The sequence below is a fragment of the Peromyscus californicus genome, unplaced genomic scaffold (genome assembly GCF_007827085.1).
Source record: "Peromyscus californicus insignis strain IS unplaced genomic scaffold, ASM782708v3 Scaffold_12__1_contigs__length_115047231, whole genome shotgun sequence".
Classification (NCBI taxonomy): domain Eukaryota; kingdom Metazoa; phylum Chordata; class Mammalia; order Rodentia; family Cricetidae; genus Peromyscus; species Peromyscus californicus.
In genome coordinates this window covers 9,474,480-9,495,543 of record NW_026294413.1, presented here as the reverse complement: position 1 = coordinate 9,495,543, position 21,064 = coordinate 9,474,480, and the positions used below count along the sequence as shown (strand labels likewise).

Here is a 21,064-nt window from a genome sequence, read left to right as displayed (position 1 = left end):
GGCAGGAAGTGTAGGCGGGACAAGGAGGAGAATAAAGCTGGGAAGTGGAAGGCTGAGTCAGAGAGACACTGCCAGCCGCCACGATGAGAAACAGCATGTGAAGATGCCGGTAAGCCACGAGACATGTGGCAAGGTATAGATTAATGGAAATGGATTAATTTAAGCTGAAAGAACAGTTAGCAAGAAGCCTGCCATGGCCATACAGTTTGAAACCAATACAAGGCTCTGTGTTTACTTGGTCGGGTCTGACGGCTGTGGGACTGGCAGGTGAGAGAGATTTGCCCTGACTGTGGGCCAGGCAGGAAAACTCTACCTAGATATGTATGTGTGTGTGTTAGTGTTTTTGTGTTGTGAATGTGTTTCCTTTGTCTTTGTTGATGAGAACAAGTTGTTCTTGGAGTGAATATTCCTGTGCAGAGTGAGCATCCATTACCAGTCCTGCTGAGAAAAACATAAGCACATATGGTGGGGCTTTACTTTTGTTTAAAAAAAAAAATCTCTCTGTTTTTGTGCTTTGTTCTATTCTTCTCTGTGAAATGGTAACAATTTTTCAAATAAAAAAATCTCTATGGTAATTCTTGAAATGTTTTATCATTACTCTTACATTCAGAAGTAAAAGGGATAATGATCTATAGAAATTCCATAAAGGAAGTAAAACACATTTATTAGAAATAATTGTATTTAATTTAGAAATCATATTTGTGTACACAAATTTAAGTCAACAGGGCTAGGTTTTTAAAGCCAACTGGAATCTTCAATCATTCATTGAATGATGATGGCACTGTTTCTCCCTGCCTAAGTATAGATGGCAAGATGTTAGAAGTGAAACTGTCTGGATAACAAAAGGGCCAGACTGGAAGGAGAGCGGGTAGAGAGGACAGGAAGTTTGGGGCAAATATTCCCACAGTCCCATGTACAATGAATATACACAACCACAAAAAACATTTACACACACACACACACACACACACACACACACACACACACACACACAACACACAACACACATATAATGCCTGTGTATTGTTTATTTAACACATAGTTTAATGAAAAAATTTTCTTCCATAAATACTGTAAGAAATCGCCAAGGAATTTTGAATGTTAGTATTTTTTGTATCCAAAATACGTACATATAATTTATAGTAAAGTGTCCAAATTTCACCTTTAGCTCAGTGGTTTTTTATTTTAATAAGCACCAACGATTAACTGAGAACCAATCAAGAAGCTGTATGAAGTTCTTTCTCTAGGGTTTCTTTGGAGGTGGCACTTACAGTGATTTATTACATGGTTGATTGCCTTTCAAATTTAATAAATCATAGAGTCTATTCTGAATCATCATTTCTGTCAGGCTGTGGGACTTTTCAGTCTTTTCTAGTGTAGTTGTGACTCATGCTTTCTCATTGTTGGACTGTTTGTTTTTGTGCAATCAGTATTATCACACACAGATAAAACAGTACAATGATGAGACTGAATCACACCTACACTAGAAAAGCCTGGCAAGTGCCACATCCAAGAGAGTTCCAGTCACCTGTGTCCTTGCCAACACTTGATGTCCCCCATCTTTTACACTTGAACCATTTTAATGTGAACATTAGAATATGTCAGACTGTCATTACTCTTATAAAACAAGGAAAAGTAAATGCTTTCTTTTTGTTTTGTTTTGTTTTGTTTTTCAAGACAGGGTTTCTCTGTGTAATTTTGGTGCCTTTCCTGGAACTCGCTCTGTAGACCAGGCTGGCCTCAAACTCACAGAGATCCTCCTGTCTCTGCCTCCCAAGTGCTGGGATTAAAGGTGTGTGCCGCCACCACCGCCCGGCCAATTGCTTTCAATAAATCATATGCCACTTTAATTTTTAATATGATTTGTAATGTTTTTACTACCCAAATAATAATAAGAGTAGGTAACTCAAATATTTAATGATAGAGTAGGTGAACTTATGGTTCTGTAACTGGACTTGTACAGTTAGCTAACTATCATAAACTGTGGTAATAAAAACACCAAGAAGCAAACAATTCCTCAGGTTAACACCAAGCCCCATCGGTGCCTGTTAAAATACTTCCTGGTCTGATTCAGAGTGAAAGTGAGAGGAGAGGGAGCTATGAGTGACAGTCTGAGGAAGATTTACCAAGGGCTTAGAGGATCCTCGGCCAAATGGAGCCATTGGAGGAGGTCTGTGTTTCCAAACATTGGACCTGCTTTCCCATCCCACCTCTCTCAGTAACTAAGGGCCAGATGTAGAAATAGATGTTTTACTGAGACGCCAGATAATTTTATACTCCTGGGGTTCTTGTTTTTTTTTAGTTCAATTAAGCCAAAATTTGTGATCACCAAACAGAATTCTAATGGTAAATTGACTGTCCCCACATCGAGTAACTAAAAAAATGTATGAATCGTAATTATTATGTTATATATTTTGTTTACTGCTCTAGTTGGTGGTGGGACCAGGGAGAATGGAGCTAGTAAATGAGGTGGACTAAACTCTCACACACTAACCAACATTATTCAGAACATCAGACAATTTATACTCTGAAGGTTAAGAGGAGTTATATAAATAAAATGTACAAACACAAGGACAAGTTGCATGTGACAAAAACATGTTTTTCCATAGAGGAATATAAACAAATAACAGTAGCCTGTTGTAATGAATAATCTGAAGTATATTCACTTCTATCTTATTGTTGTGGGATGGTCTGTTTGTCAAATGTGTTGCTGATTTGTCAATAAATAAAACACTGATTGGCCATTGGCTAGGCAGGAAGTATAGGCGGGACAAGGAGGAGAATAAAGCTGGGAAGTGGAAGGCTGAGTCAGAGAGACACTGCCAGCCGCCGATGACAAACAGCACGTGAAGATGCCGGTAAGCCACGAGCCAAGTGGCAAGGTATAGATTTATAGAAATGGATTAATTTAAGATATAAGAACAGTTAGCAAGAAGCCTGCCACGGCCATACAGTTTGTAAGCAATATAAGTCTCTGTGTTTACTTGGTCGGGTCTGAGCAGCTGTGGGACTGGCAGGTGAGAGAGATTTGCCCTGACTGTGGGCCAGGCAGGAAAACTCAAGCTACATCTTATCCCTTACACCTGGGAGGGGCACAAAACCACATTCCAAGAACAATTCTAGGTTTTGAAGAAACTGTGATCACAAGTCTTGTTTTATTAGAATTTCCTTACAAGCACTCAGAATTCTCTTTGCAGGACTCTATTTTTGGACCAGGTTCTGACCATATTTATTTACCCATATTATCCATCCTTTTTATGAATTCTCAACACATTAATTAAGGAGTCAAATATATAATGTGCTCAAAACATTGAGACAATGATGTATACTAGGCAGTCCTTAGAAGATCAAGGTTGATTGAGTCCTTGGTAGTTAAGAATAGGATGCAGTCACAAATGTAAGCAGACTCTACCTTCTGCTTCTTCCTCCTGGCATATACTTCCCAATCCCCGGTGGATACTGGACAAACACCTCTATGTTCTGTTGTAGCTGCACAAAAAGTGAGTTCTGGATTGTTTTGAAAACAGCAAGATTTAAACAATTGCCTGTTACAGATTTGTAACTTTTCATATCTAGTTAGTATTATCAATGTCTAAGTTTCTATTATTTAATATTTAGAATTGTTTAACTCTCATTTTGAAATGACTATTCCCTAAACTTACTCATATGGCTGTGCTCTTAAGAGTAGAACATAATTTCATTTTTTTCAAAGATTTTTTTTTACTTCATTAGGAACTTTTAGGAGAAGGCATGTTAACAGTTGTGACAAACTCCTCAAAGGGAAGGAAGGGAAAGTGCATTAAATTAATGTGAACATCACCTTGGAAAGTCCCTGTAGCTTTCCTATTGTCATAACATAAAAAGCAGATCACTAGCGGAGGTGTGACTCACAGAGGGTGTGATCCCCCGGCAGTAGCTGGCCCTTCCACCTTGTAGACAGAGGCCTTAGCGTTCTCCCCTATTATGTTGTCCACATGTTTTCTTCATTTTCCTTTGAAGAATGGTATCCTCTGCTCCAGAAATCTCATTAACCATTCCATGACGACTTAGTGTTTCCTGGGTTAGCAGCTCACTTAGTAGTCTTTTTCTTTCCTGTTTTTCCCCAAATTTCTGAATCCAGACAGACTTCCCCATAGTTGTAGTGTGTATCATCTGTTTGCTTTACAGTGGCTGTGTACAACGCTTTCATGTTTACTCCATAGTGATGCATTCGACTGCTCACTTGACTGATAAAGCCATAGTATACCGTCTGAAAACAAGTGCAATTATGTGGCTGAATTCTACTAGGTAACTTTGAAATCTATTAAAATGTAATGAACAAATGTATCAATGAATGGTTTAATTGGCATTGGCATTTTATATTTCTAGGTTGGTAATGAGCATTGTGAGAACAAGAATTACACCTCCCTTTTTACCTAGTCTGTTAGTACAGAATGTTGAATAGAGTAGGAATTGATACATTTTGGAACTTGTGAATTTAAATATTTTCATGTACAATAAGTTGATACTACATTACAGTCATTTGGTGAAAGTAACAGGACATTCTAGTATGTTCTACTGCCTGTGAAATTATCCCATTACTAATATTTGCGTCTTAGTGAAAGTATATTATTTCTTCTATCTACAAAAGATTTTGTGGATTTTATGTCATTATAAAATTAATAGTTTTGGCTTGTATATCTAAATGCATATATATGTATATAAAATATATGTGTTTGTACATACATACATTTGCACTGGGGCTTATCTAAATAATGCATAAAATACAGTATACATACACTGTGGGTATAGACATACATATATAATTTAGCCAGAATTATTAACATCACAATACACACACACACACACACACACACACACACACACACACACACACACACTCACACTTTTTATCATGTTGTTAAACATAGTTAAAATCCATTTTTTTTTGTTTTCACTATAAGCATTTCACCTCAGTGGGATGATGCAACAGTTTGTCCATCTATGTTTTGAGAAGCACAGTCCTGATGTCTGTTCCTAGAATGAAATTCTGGACCCAAATGTCTCAAGCAGCTCTGAAGGCTGCTGCTGACCAGGTCTCTAAGTCATAACTCTTTCCTTTCACTCTGTCAGCTATGCTCAACGTGTGGTTGGAAACGGAATGAAAGCCCAGTCTGGAAATCCTGAAGTCAGAGTCAGAGGAAGTGACCCTGTGATAAATCAGATCATTGATAAGCTGAAGCATGTTATCCAGGTAAGTGCTGGCTTGATTTTTATGGATATGCTCAACTGTAAATGAAGTGTGACTACTTTCCACATATTTGATAACTTTACTAATTGTATCTAATATCCTACCTAAATTGATCTTTGTAATAATTTATTTTTATCTAGAGTTCCAGAAATAGTTTTTTGAGCCATTATCATTTAAAGTCAATGCAGATGGTATGGTGGGTGATCTGTGTCTGTGAAAAGCAAGGCTTTGCCTTTCACATTTTAGCTATGAACTTCTTAGGGTATATACATCCTCAGTAAAGAATAAGCCTAGAAACTACTACTACTAAAGAAAACCATATCAGACCACAAAAGCCAGAACTGCCTTTCATATAACTATATGAACTTTGTCGTGAAAATAGCACTACCCTTAACCAAACAACACATAAATTATCTGCATTTCTGGTACTTATTTCACATTTTACATATTAAGTGTGTAATCTTCCTAGTGGGTGTTCATTAAATACTTCTGTTTGTTCTTTTATGTCATATGCGTTGATGTTTTTAATACATAATATATGAACTATATTCAGATAATTATCCAAAAATTATTTCACAAAACTGTTTATTAATTGGAATAATATGTTATGTATTGTAAATACTACCTGCATCCCACATTTAGTGCTATTTGATGCAGGAAGGAATATGCCTTAAGTTATTAGTCATTCTGTAACAATTTATGAATGTATATACTTTCATTTTATCCCAAACTTGGTGTAGATAGTTGATCATTTTAAGTATGATACTAGAGAAAATCTAAATAGCTCTGAATTTTATTTGTATGTAAGGTGTGTCTGAATCACTTGTATGATTGTCACCATTTCAGCTTATTCAGAGACAATTAGTTATTTGGACTCAGCTCATGAATCTCTAAATCCCAATAAAGCATAAGTAAGGGGACACAGAAGCTAGTGTACAAAGCAATAGATTTCCTTTAGCTTCATTGCTATCCTGTTGCACCCACAGTGGCACCTCAGAAATCCCTTTGAGTGGCAGAACCAGAGGTAAGTTCTGCTCAGAAAAACATGTCAGAGAAAAACACATGAGGAATAGCTGAGAGTACCCACACCCCTCAAACAGGTAAAGCTAAACCAATTTCCTCAAAGACAAAACTCCAACGTGAAATAGCTGTTATTGCTAATGAGTCAAATGCTGAGGTGGGTCTAGGGACAGAAAACCTTAAGATTGTATCAGGAGCAGAAGCAACAGGGAGGAAGAAGCAGGAATGTGTTGGCACCTGGCCCAGTAGCTGAGGTCACCTGGAGGTCTGTTGTCCTCAGAAGCAGTAGTTCTCAGACCATCAGTGACTATTCCTCACACATTCACTAGAAACTCGTTCTGCCAAATTTCCTTTTGATTGCAAATTTTCTTCTCCACAGCAACAAGAAGAACATTGCTGCTGAAATTGATCGAGACAGTGATAACCTAATGAGGCTTCAAGAAAACTTAGGATATTATTTTACTTCCTGAGTTTCTGTTGGCTCGAAGTCAATATATTAGCAACTGTATACACAGGTCATGTAAATGTCCACTGTATGCTTCTGTACATTTTTCTGAGTTGCAGGTTCCACAAGGAAAAGATACAGAGTGAGGATTTGTGGTTGAGTGTCTTGGCAATCAATTAGGATGCAGGAAAGTAAGATTGTTTAGAGAAATGAACAGAAATATACTGTAGTGGTTCTGGTACTAGACAAGTTTTATCATGACTCAACAACAACTCAGGACGGTAGACCCCTTCAGGTTGCTTGTAGAGACTCTAATATGCATATCTTTAGTCCCCAATGTGCACCAGACATTGCTAGATAATACTGGGATAAGGATGAGCTATGCTAACTCAGCTCTAATCAACAGTGGCCAAGGCAAGACTAAGACCTGTAGCTATCAGAGTGATTACCTTTTTTCAAAGTAACAACTCAATTAGTAATATCTAGTATGTGACTGGTTTGTAGGTATACATTGTTTGAAACTAATGCACAATTGATAATAAACCAGAATGTTAATAATAATAATCAGTTCATTGTACTGCGAGACAACACAATCTTCATGACTTCCACAGTCGGTTACAAATGACCTAGTGAGTGCACAATGTAGGCAGAGTTTTCCTGTCCCAACCACCTGCTCCCAAATAACTGGCAGCTGCTTCCCAAATAACTGACTCAGAGACTTGATATTAAATTATAAATCCTTGGCCAATAGTTCAGGCTTGTTACTAACTAGCTCTTATGACTTAATCCATTTCTATCGATCTATGTGCTGCCCTGAGGCTCATGGGATTTTGTATGTCTGACTCATTCTCCATCTGTCTAGTGACTCCTGTCTCTGCCATTCTTCCTCCCAGCAATTTCAGTTTGGCTTTCCCACTTAACCTTATCCTGTTTAGCTATTGGCCAGTCAGTTTCTTTAATATATATATAAAGTGGGCATGCGATCGAACTATTTGTATATCTATAATCTATATACCTATATATCTATATTAATATATATCTATCGATCATCTGTCAATCATCTATGATTTGTGTGCATATATGAAGAAACCTGTTGCACCTAATATGTCTATTGCTGCTGTTTATTGTCTAGGTAAGTGCACAGACCTAAGAACATAAACACAAAGGAATGGGTAGATCTCCAATCTTCAGACATTCATAAAAGGCCTGTGGAGAAGGCTTACTGATCTGTTGCCCTGCAGCATAGCTACATCCTTGTTAGAAAGATATCAAAGCCACATCTTTTTCAAGGGAAATGATTCTACTTTTTAGGCTCCTGTTCAGATTGCACCCCACTCTTTCATCTTTGTAGGTATGCAGATCTCAAATTATTTGGGCTTTCCTTTCATTGTAGAATTGCAAGAAAATATCAAATATATGCTGCCTTTGAGGTCTGAATTTAAAGTCTGCTGGGATCATATGGCTGAAAATTAGATTTTTGTAAAGGATCACAGAAAGTCATTTCCTGAACAGGTGTCACTAACACATTAACCTTTTGTACCTTAGAATATACTGCTTCATAAGCTGATTCTCCTGCAGGTGAAGAAAAAGTTTTTATTTTGCCAGACTTCTGACTCCTGATAATATATGTGCCCTGGCAATGTGGCTAGTGTCATGTGCAACTGTAAAGGACAGTTAACAGAATCCCTAGCGTTATTTGTGAGAATCCTCTGGTGTGAGGATTCATTACTTTGGGGGTAGTATGGGCTGAGTGAGGGCAAGGGCATCGGAATGATTTTCACAATCTAGTCTGTAGATTTAGATGAACATGTAAGTATTTGTGTAAAGCTGTTTTCACTGTGTGGATATTAGCTACATTTGCAAATGTGCACTGTGAAAAAATGCTGTACTTTCTAAGAGATGAATGTGCCCCTTGCCCTTTTGTCTGTATACAAGTATACAGAAATAATCTACCTCTATTTTTTGCCAGCAAAAATATTAGTAATAATTACCTCCATATGTTATTTCCAAAACACCTGTGTTCTTGGCCTGCTGTAGCTGTGACCTCATTTTCTCTAACTTCTGTAATTAATCACTAAGCAAGTGGGCAGAGATTTATGTTGAAATGGCCACATTTTCAATGTTTTTACAGTTATTTTATTAAATACATTTAACATATAATTTTTAAATTCATAGTTTGAGACTAGGTTTATGAAATAGTGAGACAAGGTAGATATGTCTACTCTCAGTGGATTTGCACTTTCCGATAATGTAAAAGAACAAACATCACAATAGCTGGCATGAATTACAAAGAAACACAATAGATTGGGAGAAGAACTCAAGAAGCCTGTGCTACTGAATGAAGAAAAGGAATGAGGAACGTTGGTGAGAACTCTGGGGCAAAAGGTCTGAAATTTCATTGTCTTTGTGGCATAAAAAGCACCAAGTTACAGCAGAATGGATGAACAGCAGAGACAGCCTTGAAGCATGCATGGGAGAATGTTTGTAGGCTCCAGTTACAAGTGTATGTTATTACACTAGAGTATGCTTAATACTAAATGGAAGAGGAAGACATTTAAAGTGGTCAGAGGATGACTTAATTTATGTTTTATAAAAACAATTTTGTCTCTATTGTGGAAATTGGACCTTGTGGAGAAAGAATCAAAGAAAATCATACAGGTGGAAGATGATAATAATTGGGACTTAGATGATCAGCATAGATAGTGATGAGAAGCAGATAGAGCCTGACAAATATTAAAAATGGAATTGGGCCGGGCGGTGGTGGCACACGCCTTTAATCCCAGCACTCCGGAGGCAGAGCCAGGAGGATCTCTGTGAGTTCAAGGCCAGCCTGGGCTACCAAGTGAGTTCCAGGAAAGGCGCAAAGCTACACAGAGAAACCCTGTCTCGAAAAACCAAAAAAAAAAAAAAAAAAAAAAAATGGAATTGGTTTATGGGTAGATTGGAAATAGGAGCTAGGAAAAGAACAAGGGATCAATTAGATGGTTCAGTGGGTAAGGCCATTTGCTGTAAACCCTGAAAACCTGAGTTGTATGGGGAACAGAAACATATAACAATGTTGCCATGGTGCTGAAGGGTGAGGTAGAACTCTGCCAGTGACCAGGAAATGCTAGCAGTATGGACCATTTAGATGTGTGAGAGACCAAATCAGAAGTCCCTTAGCAAAGTTAGGATTAACAAGGCATCCCCACAATAGCCAAAAGAAGTACCTGCCTTCCATCCTGCCTTACCACATGATCTCTACTCTTTGTAGTTCTCCTTTCTGTGTGTTGTACGTACCCAGATGTACCCAGATGTGTGTTCGCTTACCTACATATGTATACATTATAGACTAGGATCTGCATACAAGACAAAATCCGCCTGAGTTAGGAAAGAGACTATAAAGCTATTTATTTCTTTGTTTTTATTTTTAACTCTACCATGAATTTTCTTTCTTTTTGTGGTAAAGAATATATAAAATTGTAATTGCTAGTGGAAATATGAAATCCATTGTGAAGCCCCACAGCTTCAGAATGGCTGTTCTAACAGTATAGAAGTTCATTGAGATATATAGACTTTTGTTTAGCTAATCTTGCCACATGTTTTTTTTTAAATTAATTTGCAAGTTCTTTACAATTAATTTTTTAAAATTAAAAATATTGTAGTCAGAAGACGATTTGCAAAGAGCTTCAAGGCTTCCTAGAGAAAGAAGGTTTAGCATAAATAATCTTAATATATTTCATCATTTAGGACAAACCATATTTCTATGTTCTGCCCTTAAATAGTATTGATAAGACTCAACGCAAAAAAGAGATCCATGGGGTACAGTGTGATAGTGTGTTCCTCATAGGCCATCTCAGGTTCCCACTGTTTCTGCAATTCCTGAAGACCCTTCTGCACTGTGAACAGGGAACTTGGGGGAAAGACAACATTTTACCTGCTCTTCTCCACCTGTGATTCTGATCACTTTCTCCTGATCCTGCCATGCTGGGATCCCAGGACTATTTTTTCCAGGGCTTCTTCATAAAGAGTAATTTCTCAGGGTAAATACAACTGGGGAATTTCACCATAGTGTAATGTTAACTTCCACAGATGTTTGTGTCCCACTGAGATTGGAAAGAGTACTTCATTTCTCCTAATGTTTCTCACAGGGACAAAATCTGCAAACATTTTCCATTCGGATTCACTTTGCTAGAACTCCTTGTTCATATTGACTGCTTGTTTCAGAGGAAGTTGTCAGCACAAATGTTACAGCTGTGTAACAAATTGTCTTTAAACATTAAACATCTATCATTTTTAAGAGAAATGATGACAGAAGCTAAAATACTCACTGCTGGGTGCTATTAGGGTACAACTGATGCTTTTCTGCTTAGAAAGTAATTTACAGGCTTTCATTATGAGATGTAAGATGAAATGGCATTCAGCTTTCCATAATCATTTTACTGCCAAACCCCAAAATCACTATAATGTTGTTGAAACTGGTGAATTTAAGTAACATTTTATTTCCTCAAACCTTACCATTCCAACACATTTAAGAGTGCTAAGTTTCTGTTAAACATTTGCTTAATATGTACTAAAACTTCTTTATGAAAATATCTTCATAAATTAAGTAAATTTTATTCATTTAATGAAGAATAAAGAAATCATAATAGCTGCTTAAATTGTAAAATAACCATACCTATGATAGCATATATTCTAATGATCATAGTGTGCTATCTTAAGGCAGAGATGATGTTCTTATTTTATGTAGGGAACAGCGATGTTAAATAGAATCTGTCTTTTTTACTTTTTTCTTGAAATGCCAATATTATGAATACTCACTTTAGAACCATGACTAAAAGCGCTTCTAATTTAAATCTCAATGAATAGTTATAAAGGATAGTATTGCACATACAAAAAAGAAAAAAGACAAGAATTTCTAAAGATGCCGTTATTTCAAAGTTTCTAAATTCTGAGGACTTCTCAAGCTTTTCTCATTAAGCTTACTGTGCAACACATTTTAGAAAATTTCTGCTTGTTTTAGCTGTGCATTGAACCAGTCAGGCTTTGAGAACTGGCATGTCAACAGATTCTGGGAATTTCCTTCCTTTGACCAATCCTGTCCTGCTCTGAGAAAATGCCACCATCCTCTGACCCCTTCAAACTTGATTCTAATATACAGTTGTTACGGCCCCAGGCTTGTGGTACTAATATTCCATAATCAGACAGTTCTGCACTTGGAATTAGCAATGCAGTAGCCATCAAAACACATTTAGTTAACTTATTTTGAGAAGAAAGTGCTTGAAATGTACTCAATAACTTTGAATGGCCATCTAATTCAACAATTAGCTTGTTTGAGAAAATTCAATTGAAGCCTGCTTCCTGGATTAGGAGGTAGAAGAACTCTGACTCCATTATTGGCTGTTTCACTAAAAATAAATAAATAAATAAATAAAATCAATTGCTAGCATAAAAAGCCATTTCAATTAGTGTACAATCAACTGGAAAGGAAGTCCCAAGAACTCTCTTTGGAAGTAATGAGATTAGGGTTGGTCATCGTTGATTTATTTCTTATTATTTAGAGTATGCAATTGTCTTACGCGGACAGAAGGCTAAGCCTTGTGTTCATTTCAGCTGCTGATCTGACATTGTAAGACTTGAGCAACTTCTCAGCTAGATTTTCTTTTTGACCATAATTGAAAGAACATTGATAATTAGAACTTTCATTTTTAATTATTTACTCTTGTAAGATTTCATATGCATGTATAATGCTCTGTGATCAAAGTCCCCTGTTATCCTCTCTATTGTCCCTCCTTCCTCCACCAAATCTCTTCTTCTTAAACCCCTATGCTACTTCCGCATCCTTTGTTTTGTGATCTACTGTATTTAGAGTGACCTACAGGAGCACTGGCGGAGGGTTATTTGCTTAAGTGGGGGCAATGTATCTGTGCTATACTCCTGAGGAATATGTCTCCTTCTCCCCTGTCAACCTTTGACTGTCTGCAGCCCCCTGGAAGGTGTTAGACCCTATGAACACCTCCATCTAGGATGGAATGTTGATGGGGCTGGTCTTGAGCAGGTCTTCTGTAGATTGCCATTGCCACAGTGAGTTAATGAGTACAACAGCCATAACAGAAGACAGCACAGTGTGGTTTTGTAGCATTCCTTCTGTGGTGGTTTGAATGAGAATGGCCTCCATGGGCTCTTTTGCTTAAATGCTTTGTCCTCAGTTGGTGGAGTGTTTGGGAAGGATTAGGAGGTGTGGCCTTGTTGTAGGAGGTGTGTTGCTGGGGTAGGCTCTGAGGTTTCAGAAGCTCATGCCATTCCCAGTTAGCTCTCTCTCTCTCTGCCTCACAATTGGTGTCTGAACATGTAAGTTCTTAGCTATTGCTCCAGTACCATGCCTACTTGCCTGATGCCATGGACTCACCCTCTGAAACTGAAAGCAAGCTCCCAAATTAAATGCTTGGTTTTAAAAGTTTCCTTGGCCACAGTGCTTTGTCCCAGCAGTAGAAACTAGTAATTTTTAACTTTGAATTAACTTTTAAATTAGCCTGTAAGGTGAATTGTTAAATGTTCTTATTAGTAAAAAACCTAGAGCCAGATATTGGGGTGAAATCCAAAAGATCAGAGCAACAGAACAAGACTCAGCCAACTTCACCTCGCCAACTCCTCAACTGATCTTATTACCTTAGACTGAAAGCCTCTGAGTCCTCACCTGAATGGATCTCAGCTGAACTGCTGATAAAAGCCTCTAGTTCCTGGTCCTCAAGCCTTATATACCTTTCTGCTTCCTGCCATCACTTCCTGGGATTAAATTTGTGTGTCCTTCCCAAGCTAGGACATGAGATCCTAAGTGCTGGGATTAAAGGTGTGTGCCACCAAGCCTGGCTCTCTTCCCAGTGTGGCCTTGAACTCACAGAGATCCAAACGGATCTCTGGCCTCCCATAGGATTAAGGGTGTGTGCCACCACTGTCTGGCTTCTATGTCTAATCTAGTGGCTGGCTCTGTCCTTTGATCCTCAGGTAAGTTTATAAGGGTACACTATTAGGGTACGCAATATATTGGGGTGCACAGTGTATTACCACATTAGCCTTACCATTCTCTGACTCTAATATTCTTTTTGCTTTCTGTAGTCTTCCCTGAGCTTTGGGGGGCTTGTATACATGTTTCATTTGTAGCTGAATGCTCAATATTATTGATTCTCATCCCATTGACCAGTTAGGAGTCTCTAAATTGGTCTTCACCAGCCTCATGAGCACTCAATACTTACTGGTTCTTGTCCCATTGACCAATTAAGAGTCTCTGAATTGGCCTTCACCAGCCGCAAACAGAAGCTTCTCTTCCCATGGCTGAGAGCAGCAATGATCTTGGAAGTAAACTTACATTTTTACTTATGCAACTGGGAATATCTATAAACATTGATAAAATAATCTAAAAACTTTATGCATTTAGTTTAAAATAAGATGAAATATGACTTAAGAAAATGTGACAAATTATAACCACTTACTACTAAATTCAGATTTCTTAAGAAAAATATCCAATGGGGTTTAAATTATTGCAGGAATAATGAAATACAGAAATAATTATACATTGTATTATTCTTAGGGTTATTCTTGTCAACTTGATTGGATTGAGGGGTGCTTCAGAGATTAGTAATCCATATGTTTGCATGAGTCAGTGAGGATATTTCCATAGATATTAGACCATGGAGGCTCTGATTTATCTATTTATCTCAGCAGTTGAGTATACTACTGAGAGATGGTGGAGATGTGGAGGATGGGGCATAGCTGTTGTAATGCTGAGAGTTGGAATGTAATTGAGTGATCTTTAGTCTATTGATTGAACCCCCAAAAGAACTGGGAGATTCAAACCTCTTGTCACTTGTGTTCATAATCACAGGATAAGCCTTTTCCTCCACCATTGCAAATATTACCATCTAGCACTCCCACTGAAGTCCTGAAAACAATGGTGTATCATGAATTGCTAAATGGTCTTATGAATAAAAAAAACCAAGAGCCAGATATTGGGGTGAAAGCTGAAAGATCAGAGGAATAGAACAAGCTAGCCACAAGTTCTTATTGCTAGGAAATCCTCAGCCCAAAGAGCTACTTCCTGTATTCTCACGCCTTACATACCTTTCTGTGCCCTGCCATCTTACTTCCTCTTTCTGCCCAGCTCTATCACTTCCTGTCAGTCTGTACAGACCTCTATGGTTAACTGGTGTCAGGATTAAAGGCATGTGCCACCAATACTGGCTCTGTTCCCAGTGTGGCCTTGAACTCACAGAGATCCGGATGAATCTCTGCCTCCTGAATGCTAAGATTAAAGGCCTGTGTTACCACTGCCTGACCTCTGTGTTTAATATAGTGGTTGGCTTTGTCCTTTGATCCCTAGGAAAGCTTTATTTGTTAGAGCACAAATAAAATATCACCACACAATGAGTCCTCTTTATTATGGGCAGGAGCTATAAACACTCAGAGCCTAAATAAACATTTTCTCTGCAGGAATTTATTATACTAATTGCAAGATGTTTTACACAACTCCCCAGTTCAAGAATTGTACACTGAAACATTCTTCTCTTTATATTCCACCAACTGCTTGGCTTAGGCATTGACTTATTAGGGGTGGCAGGAATGAAGAAATGACAGACACATGTATAGAAAATCTGGGATCTGGTGGGCCGTACATTCTGATGTACGTACATACACTCTAATGGCAAACCTAGGAACTTAACACACTTGTTTCACACATCTGAACTGAGAGGGTTTGTTGTATATACAGCTGAAAAAGAAAACAGAAATGTGTTTAGCTGATCTCCATAGGAAGTCTTTATGGGAGAGTAGTCTCAGGCTGTGGACATCCTGGAAGAAGAAGTCATGGTCAACATTTTCTGTATACATGGTTAAGATCCACACAGGGATCAGGGAATGCTTTCCATTGCTCTGTGTCTGAGATATTGGGGTTCTTGACATGGCTGTGCTCACATAAAACAATACACACCCACTCATTATTGATCTGCTTCTTATGCATTTATTCAGGGTCTTCTCTGCTCCCCATAGCACTTGTGCTGTATCCACAAATACCTAGATTATTCTACCTTTATTACTTCTGATCATGGCATTGCTGTCCCTGACTAATTTCAATATGTGGAATTCTGTCTCACAGCTGGAATTTCAGTCTCCTCTTTGTTAATCTGTTTTTTCCCCTATGTGTTCTAGAGAAGACCCCCACTACCTGAGTCTGGCTATTTACTGAAATTCATAGTTCTATTCCCCTACTTTGAATTGTAGCTTTGAGGATCATGATAGCCTACTTTACCAAACCACCCACCTATCCATGCAACAAACAAACCCAAAACAGCCTTTTGTGTCCACCTACTCCCAATTGGGTGGTGGGAGGAGTTACAGTTTCCCCTGGAAAACTACCATAATTTTATTCCACTTGCCTCAAGGTCTAGCATGCAAAAATTGTCTCTCTAATGATCATTTCCAGCACTCCATTGCCATACATAGTTTTTTTTTTAATAGCTCACTCATACCTAATCTTAGCTTTCTGCAGGTAAATGATGAGTCCATAATGCTTTACAGGTTCAATAAATTTACTCTAACCACTCGACAGCCATTTTATGAATGTGCTTTGAAGATATAATTTGTCAGAGCCGAGCAGTTCCAGGATGTGTTCCTTGCAATTCAGTAGCACTTAACCAGATGGCCTTCTATAGCTTAGGAGCAGTTAAGACACCTTGAAAGGCTGACTTAGGAGGGAAGATGGTTGTTGGGGACCAGCCAGGATATTTCTTAGGCATAGACTTTTGAAGAAGAAAGATAGCTATTATGCAAAGATCCATTAGAAACTAAAACATGAGGGTTCTGTACAAGTTATAATAACAATAAACATAGCAAATCTTATGAATATAAGCTTTCTGTTTATTACGTGTTTCACACTGATGTGGTAGAACCTTAATCAGTTTCATTAGATATAGAACAAATCATAGATTTTATAGTAATGAGTTGGAGTAGGTATGTCACCATGGTGAGTCAGCAAGTGTTTCTGAAAATTATAATTTTGAAATTTTATAATGTGAACTATAGTATGAAACCAGACCTACCGTTCATTAAACAGGTGATGAAATCCTATTTAACTTCCTTTAATACCCCCTTTCTTTTCATCTTACAAAGGGAGCTTGCCAGCTTTTAACTGTGAAAGTCTAAATTTAATTTATAAGATGGACATAGCAAAAGCAGATATCTTACCTTTGATCAATTCTAGGAAATTTCTATGTTAACTTCCATATTTTATTTAATAAATAAGCCTTTTAATGCCTTTCTACAAGAATCACACCTCCAGGGAAGATGGCTAAAATTTCTAGAAAAATAAATATATTCTTAAATCATTTTATTAATCATGAAGAACTTATTCTTAAGAGTTGAAAAATGTGTATTTGCATCCATTTCAATGTAAGCAGAATTTTAATTTCATAATAATATCCCATTATAAAACATAAACAAAATATAACTTGAATTTATAAAAAGTTATTTGCACTTAGTTCTTTTTTAGGTAACTATATACATATGTATATATATATATATATATATATATATATATATATATATATATACATATATATTCTTTTTTCAAAAAAAAGATTTATTTATTTTTATTTTATGTGTGTTAGTGCCAGCATGTATGTGTGTGTACCACATCTATGTTTGGAGGCTAGGAGAGGGCATCAGATCCCTTGAACCTGGACTTACAAGGAATTGTGAGACACCTTGCGGGTGCTGGGAACTGAACCTGGATCCCCGGGAAGATCAGCAAGTGCTCATAACTCTTGAACCATCTCTCAGCACTACATATGAATGTTTTCACTGATATGAATATTTCAGTGTTAGCATTAATTAATATAACCAAGAGTTCAGTATCTTTACCCAATGTTAATTTCTGTGCTCAGTTAATAAATATGATGACCACTGTGCAAATTGTTCTAATTTTAGTTACTTCTTAAGAAGATTTCTTTATCTGACATTTTCAAAAGTATTACAGCCTTCAAGATTTTCCACTTAAGACTAATCTTTATGTTCAAGGCTAGAGTGAAATCCTTAACTGTAATCTCCATTCACCATAGAACATAAAAGCATTAATAAAATGGTGTAGATAAAATTAACAATTAATTTGATTACTATAAATAAAGTAAAAATAACAGGAAAGCAAATCTCCCCAAATATTATATAATAGGAAGTATTTGAAATCATTCTCATGATAAATAACTATTTTAACATTAAATTGTAATTTTAAAATCGTTGTAGTTTTTGATGCATCCATCCATCTATCTGTCTAAATTCCTGGTAGATGTGCTCAACATTATGATAAATACAAAGAATACAAAATCAAGAAAATGAAAACACTGGTGAGGGTAGATGATGACATTCTAGAAATAATACATATTTAATAATGAACAGGTTTGCCTCTGATGTAAGTGATGAAGAGAGACTGAAACCTTCCCTTTTTCTTCTAAATATATTTGAAGTTCTGGTATGAAACAGGAACCCTCCTAGGGTATTTTTGTATGAATCAAGGCCAGTTATGACAGCTTCCAAAAAACAGTATAAAGCAGAAAATGGGCAAAGATACAAACAAATATTTACATAATAATTAGAGAAATGAAAGATCCACTTTTTAAAGTAAGATTTGTCCTTCAGCCTCAGGAAATACATATACAGTACCCAAAACTTAGAAAGTATATCCTCCCAAATGAAGTTAGAATTAATTATCAGAGGTTATTGAAGTAAAGTGATGTTATTTAATTAGAACATATTAACAGTATGTTTGAAACAATATTATGTCTTGCTTATAGTGTAAGTGATAACTGACTGAAGAAATAGTAGACAATGACATATTTTGACAGTCTACTCTGCTGTAATGGTTTATTGTTAGAAAACTCCTCTGCAGAATTTGGTGGAGTTGCTCAATTTCTGTTCATGTGCCTGTATGCCAAATTTAAGATGCATCCTTCCTAAAGAAATGTTACATGGACATAACCGAAGCTGAGAAGTAGGTGATTCTATTCTTGTCAGCGGTGTGTGTGTGTGTGTGTGTGTGTGTGTGTGTGTGTGTGTGTGTATGAATAATTTTGAAGCATGTTCTATTCTACCCAAATCTCCAATAATATTTTAATTCAAATCAGGATTTTGAGTGTTTGGGCAGGTTCTGCAGAGAAGCTGTGCAGGCCAAAGCTAGCATTTAACTCTCTCTTTCTATTTTTCAAGGTGCTATGCAACCCCAATTGTAACTGTGATGAGGCACAGTTTTATAACTATGCAAACAGTACACTTAGAACTTATTAGAATGAAAAATTCTGATCTGTTGAAATCATCATAGAAGTAATACTTTTTAGTATCTTTGTTCACAATCATGTTACTCTGTTGATAGGAAAAAACGTAGGACTTAAAGGCATGATTTCTAAGTTGGATACTGATTTATTTGCAAAAACTAAAAATAAGATTAAATTATTACAAAAATTACACTGTAAAACTAGTCTGAGATACAAATGAAATTGTATTTTGTTGTTAAATTTAAACAGTACCTTTTGTTTAGGATTGGTTTATTAAAGCATTATCAGTGGAAAAGCATGTGCTGTAATTAAATCATTTCAATAATCATTTCTTGAGGTCTTAATATCCTGCATTTCACACTTCATAGTGGTAGATAAGAACTCTCTGTAAGGGGAAGTTCTAAGAAAGCCAGGGCTGTTAACCAGAGGAATTCTGAATTCTCTGTAAATATAATTCATTATCAGTATTCCTCTTCGAAAAATGTTAGAGAATTTAAAATTCTGCATTAGTGTATTATAATAATACATTGGCCTGATATGGTTGTATTGTGTTTATCAATTATACAAGACATAGAAACAAGGTGAATAGAACATTAATGTGGCAACATTTCCTTTTCATCTTTTGTAAAATATTGTTCATTTTATGAATGATGTAGATTAAGTTTCAATCTAGAAATAAATTTTCAAGTCCTTTCTTTACAGCACAGCAACATTTTCAAGTATTGATTGCTTAGGTCTTATGTCCTATATTGCAGTTTGTTTATTTAAACAGAGTAATAAAAAAGTCTAAGAACTAGTGCTGACGTCACTTGCCCCACCCCACCTCACCTCCCCATTCGCTCTTTTCAACACAGGAAATTTCATCACTGGAAAAGGGAAATGATAGTGGAGCTGTTGGAAAGGTAGATTCTTTGCCAATTACTATTTCTCATTAAAACAATTTCTCAATAGATGATAAAGTATTGAAGTGTTTGGGGAAATATTCTTTAAGTATTAATGTGCAGGCACACCCTAATAAAATTATTGTATTTATTTATTTATTTATTTTATAATTTAATTTAATTTTACATATCAGCCACGGATTCCCCTGTCCTCCCTCCTTCCACCCCGTCCTCCCTCCAGCCCACCCCCCATTCCCATCTCCTCCAGGGCAAGGAGTCCCCTGGGGATTCAGCTCAGTCTGGTAGGTTCAGTCCAGGCAGGTCCAGTCCCCTCCTCCCTTCACCCAGGCTGTGCAAAGTGTCCCTGCATAGACCCCAGGCTCCAAACAGCCAGCTCCTGCACTAAGGACAGGTCCGCGTCCCACTGCCTGGGGGCCTCCCAAACAGTTCAAGCTAATCAACTGTCTCACTTATCCAGAGGGTAAACAGATCAGAGGAAGAGAAAATGCTTCTTTTTCTCATGTGGTTGTGCATACATGCTTATCCATGCAGTTCCTATCTGCTACTTCACCACTGGACTGGTTGATTGGTTAAGCTCTCAACACTAACATAAATGTCACAAGTCTCACCTGTTTACACTTCTAACTCACATGTGTCTACACCGTCTGTCATACTGGCCCTGCTCATCTGGTCTCTAAACATCTGGCCCACTCAGAGATTCTCGTTAATGTAAATTATTTCAGGGACTGTTTACTTACCTGATTTTGTAATCACTGTTATCAAAGCCTGATTCAGAGCAGAGGAACGGAGGGAAGATGTAATGGAGGCCAACAGTTACTAATGTACAGGACTGGCCATAAAGGTAAGGGGCTTTAACGCATTTTCTCAAACCATGTAGCAGTATTTCAAAAACTATCTTCTCAACATCAGTGTCATAAATACAAGAACATTTTTTAGGAAAGTTTTCTTTCAGTTCTATTTTCATGGCATTAAAGGTGAGAATGGGACATCTAGTTTCAACTTCTATCCTACACAGTCTCTGTCCAGTTCCTGAAAGTCCAGACCCCAGAGTTGAGTAAATAGAACATTTCTTTCCCATTCCCTGGTAACCTCATAGACCTAGCCCCATACTCCAGACTCAACTAACCCAGCATTTTCCACTGTCAGTCAGCGAACACGATCATATCACCAGTGC

General features: G+C 37.1%; 1 protein-coding gene across 7 annotated transcripts in view; it reads left to right on the top strand.

Annotated features, from left to right (window-relative positions):
* Window positions 1-21,064, top strand: part of Gpc5 (glypican 5) — a 1,304,512-nt gene that overhangs the window by 407,636 nt on the left and 875,812 nt on the right. For 5 of the 7 annotated variants that reach the window (XM_052732495.1, XM_052732499.1, XM_052732501.1 and 2 more), the window contains exon 6: window positions 5,113-5,233. In XM_052732495.1, coding sequence (XP_052588455.1) covers window positions 5,113-5,233 — 121 coding nt within the window. Of the gene's footprint in view, window positions 1-5,112; window positions 5,234-6,216; window positions 6,274-6,629; window positions 7,240-21,064 lie in introns of those variants that run through there. The other 2 variants (XM_052732503.1, XM_052732502.1) reach the window with 2 other exon arrangements.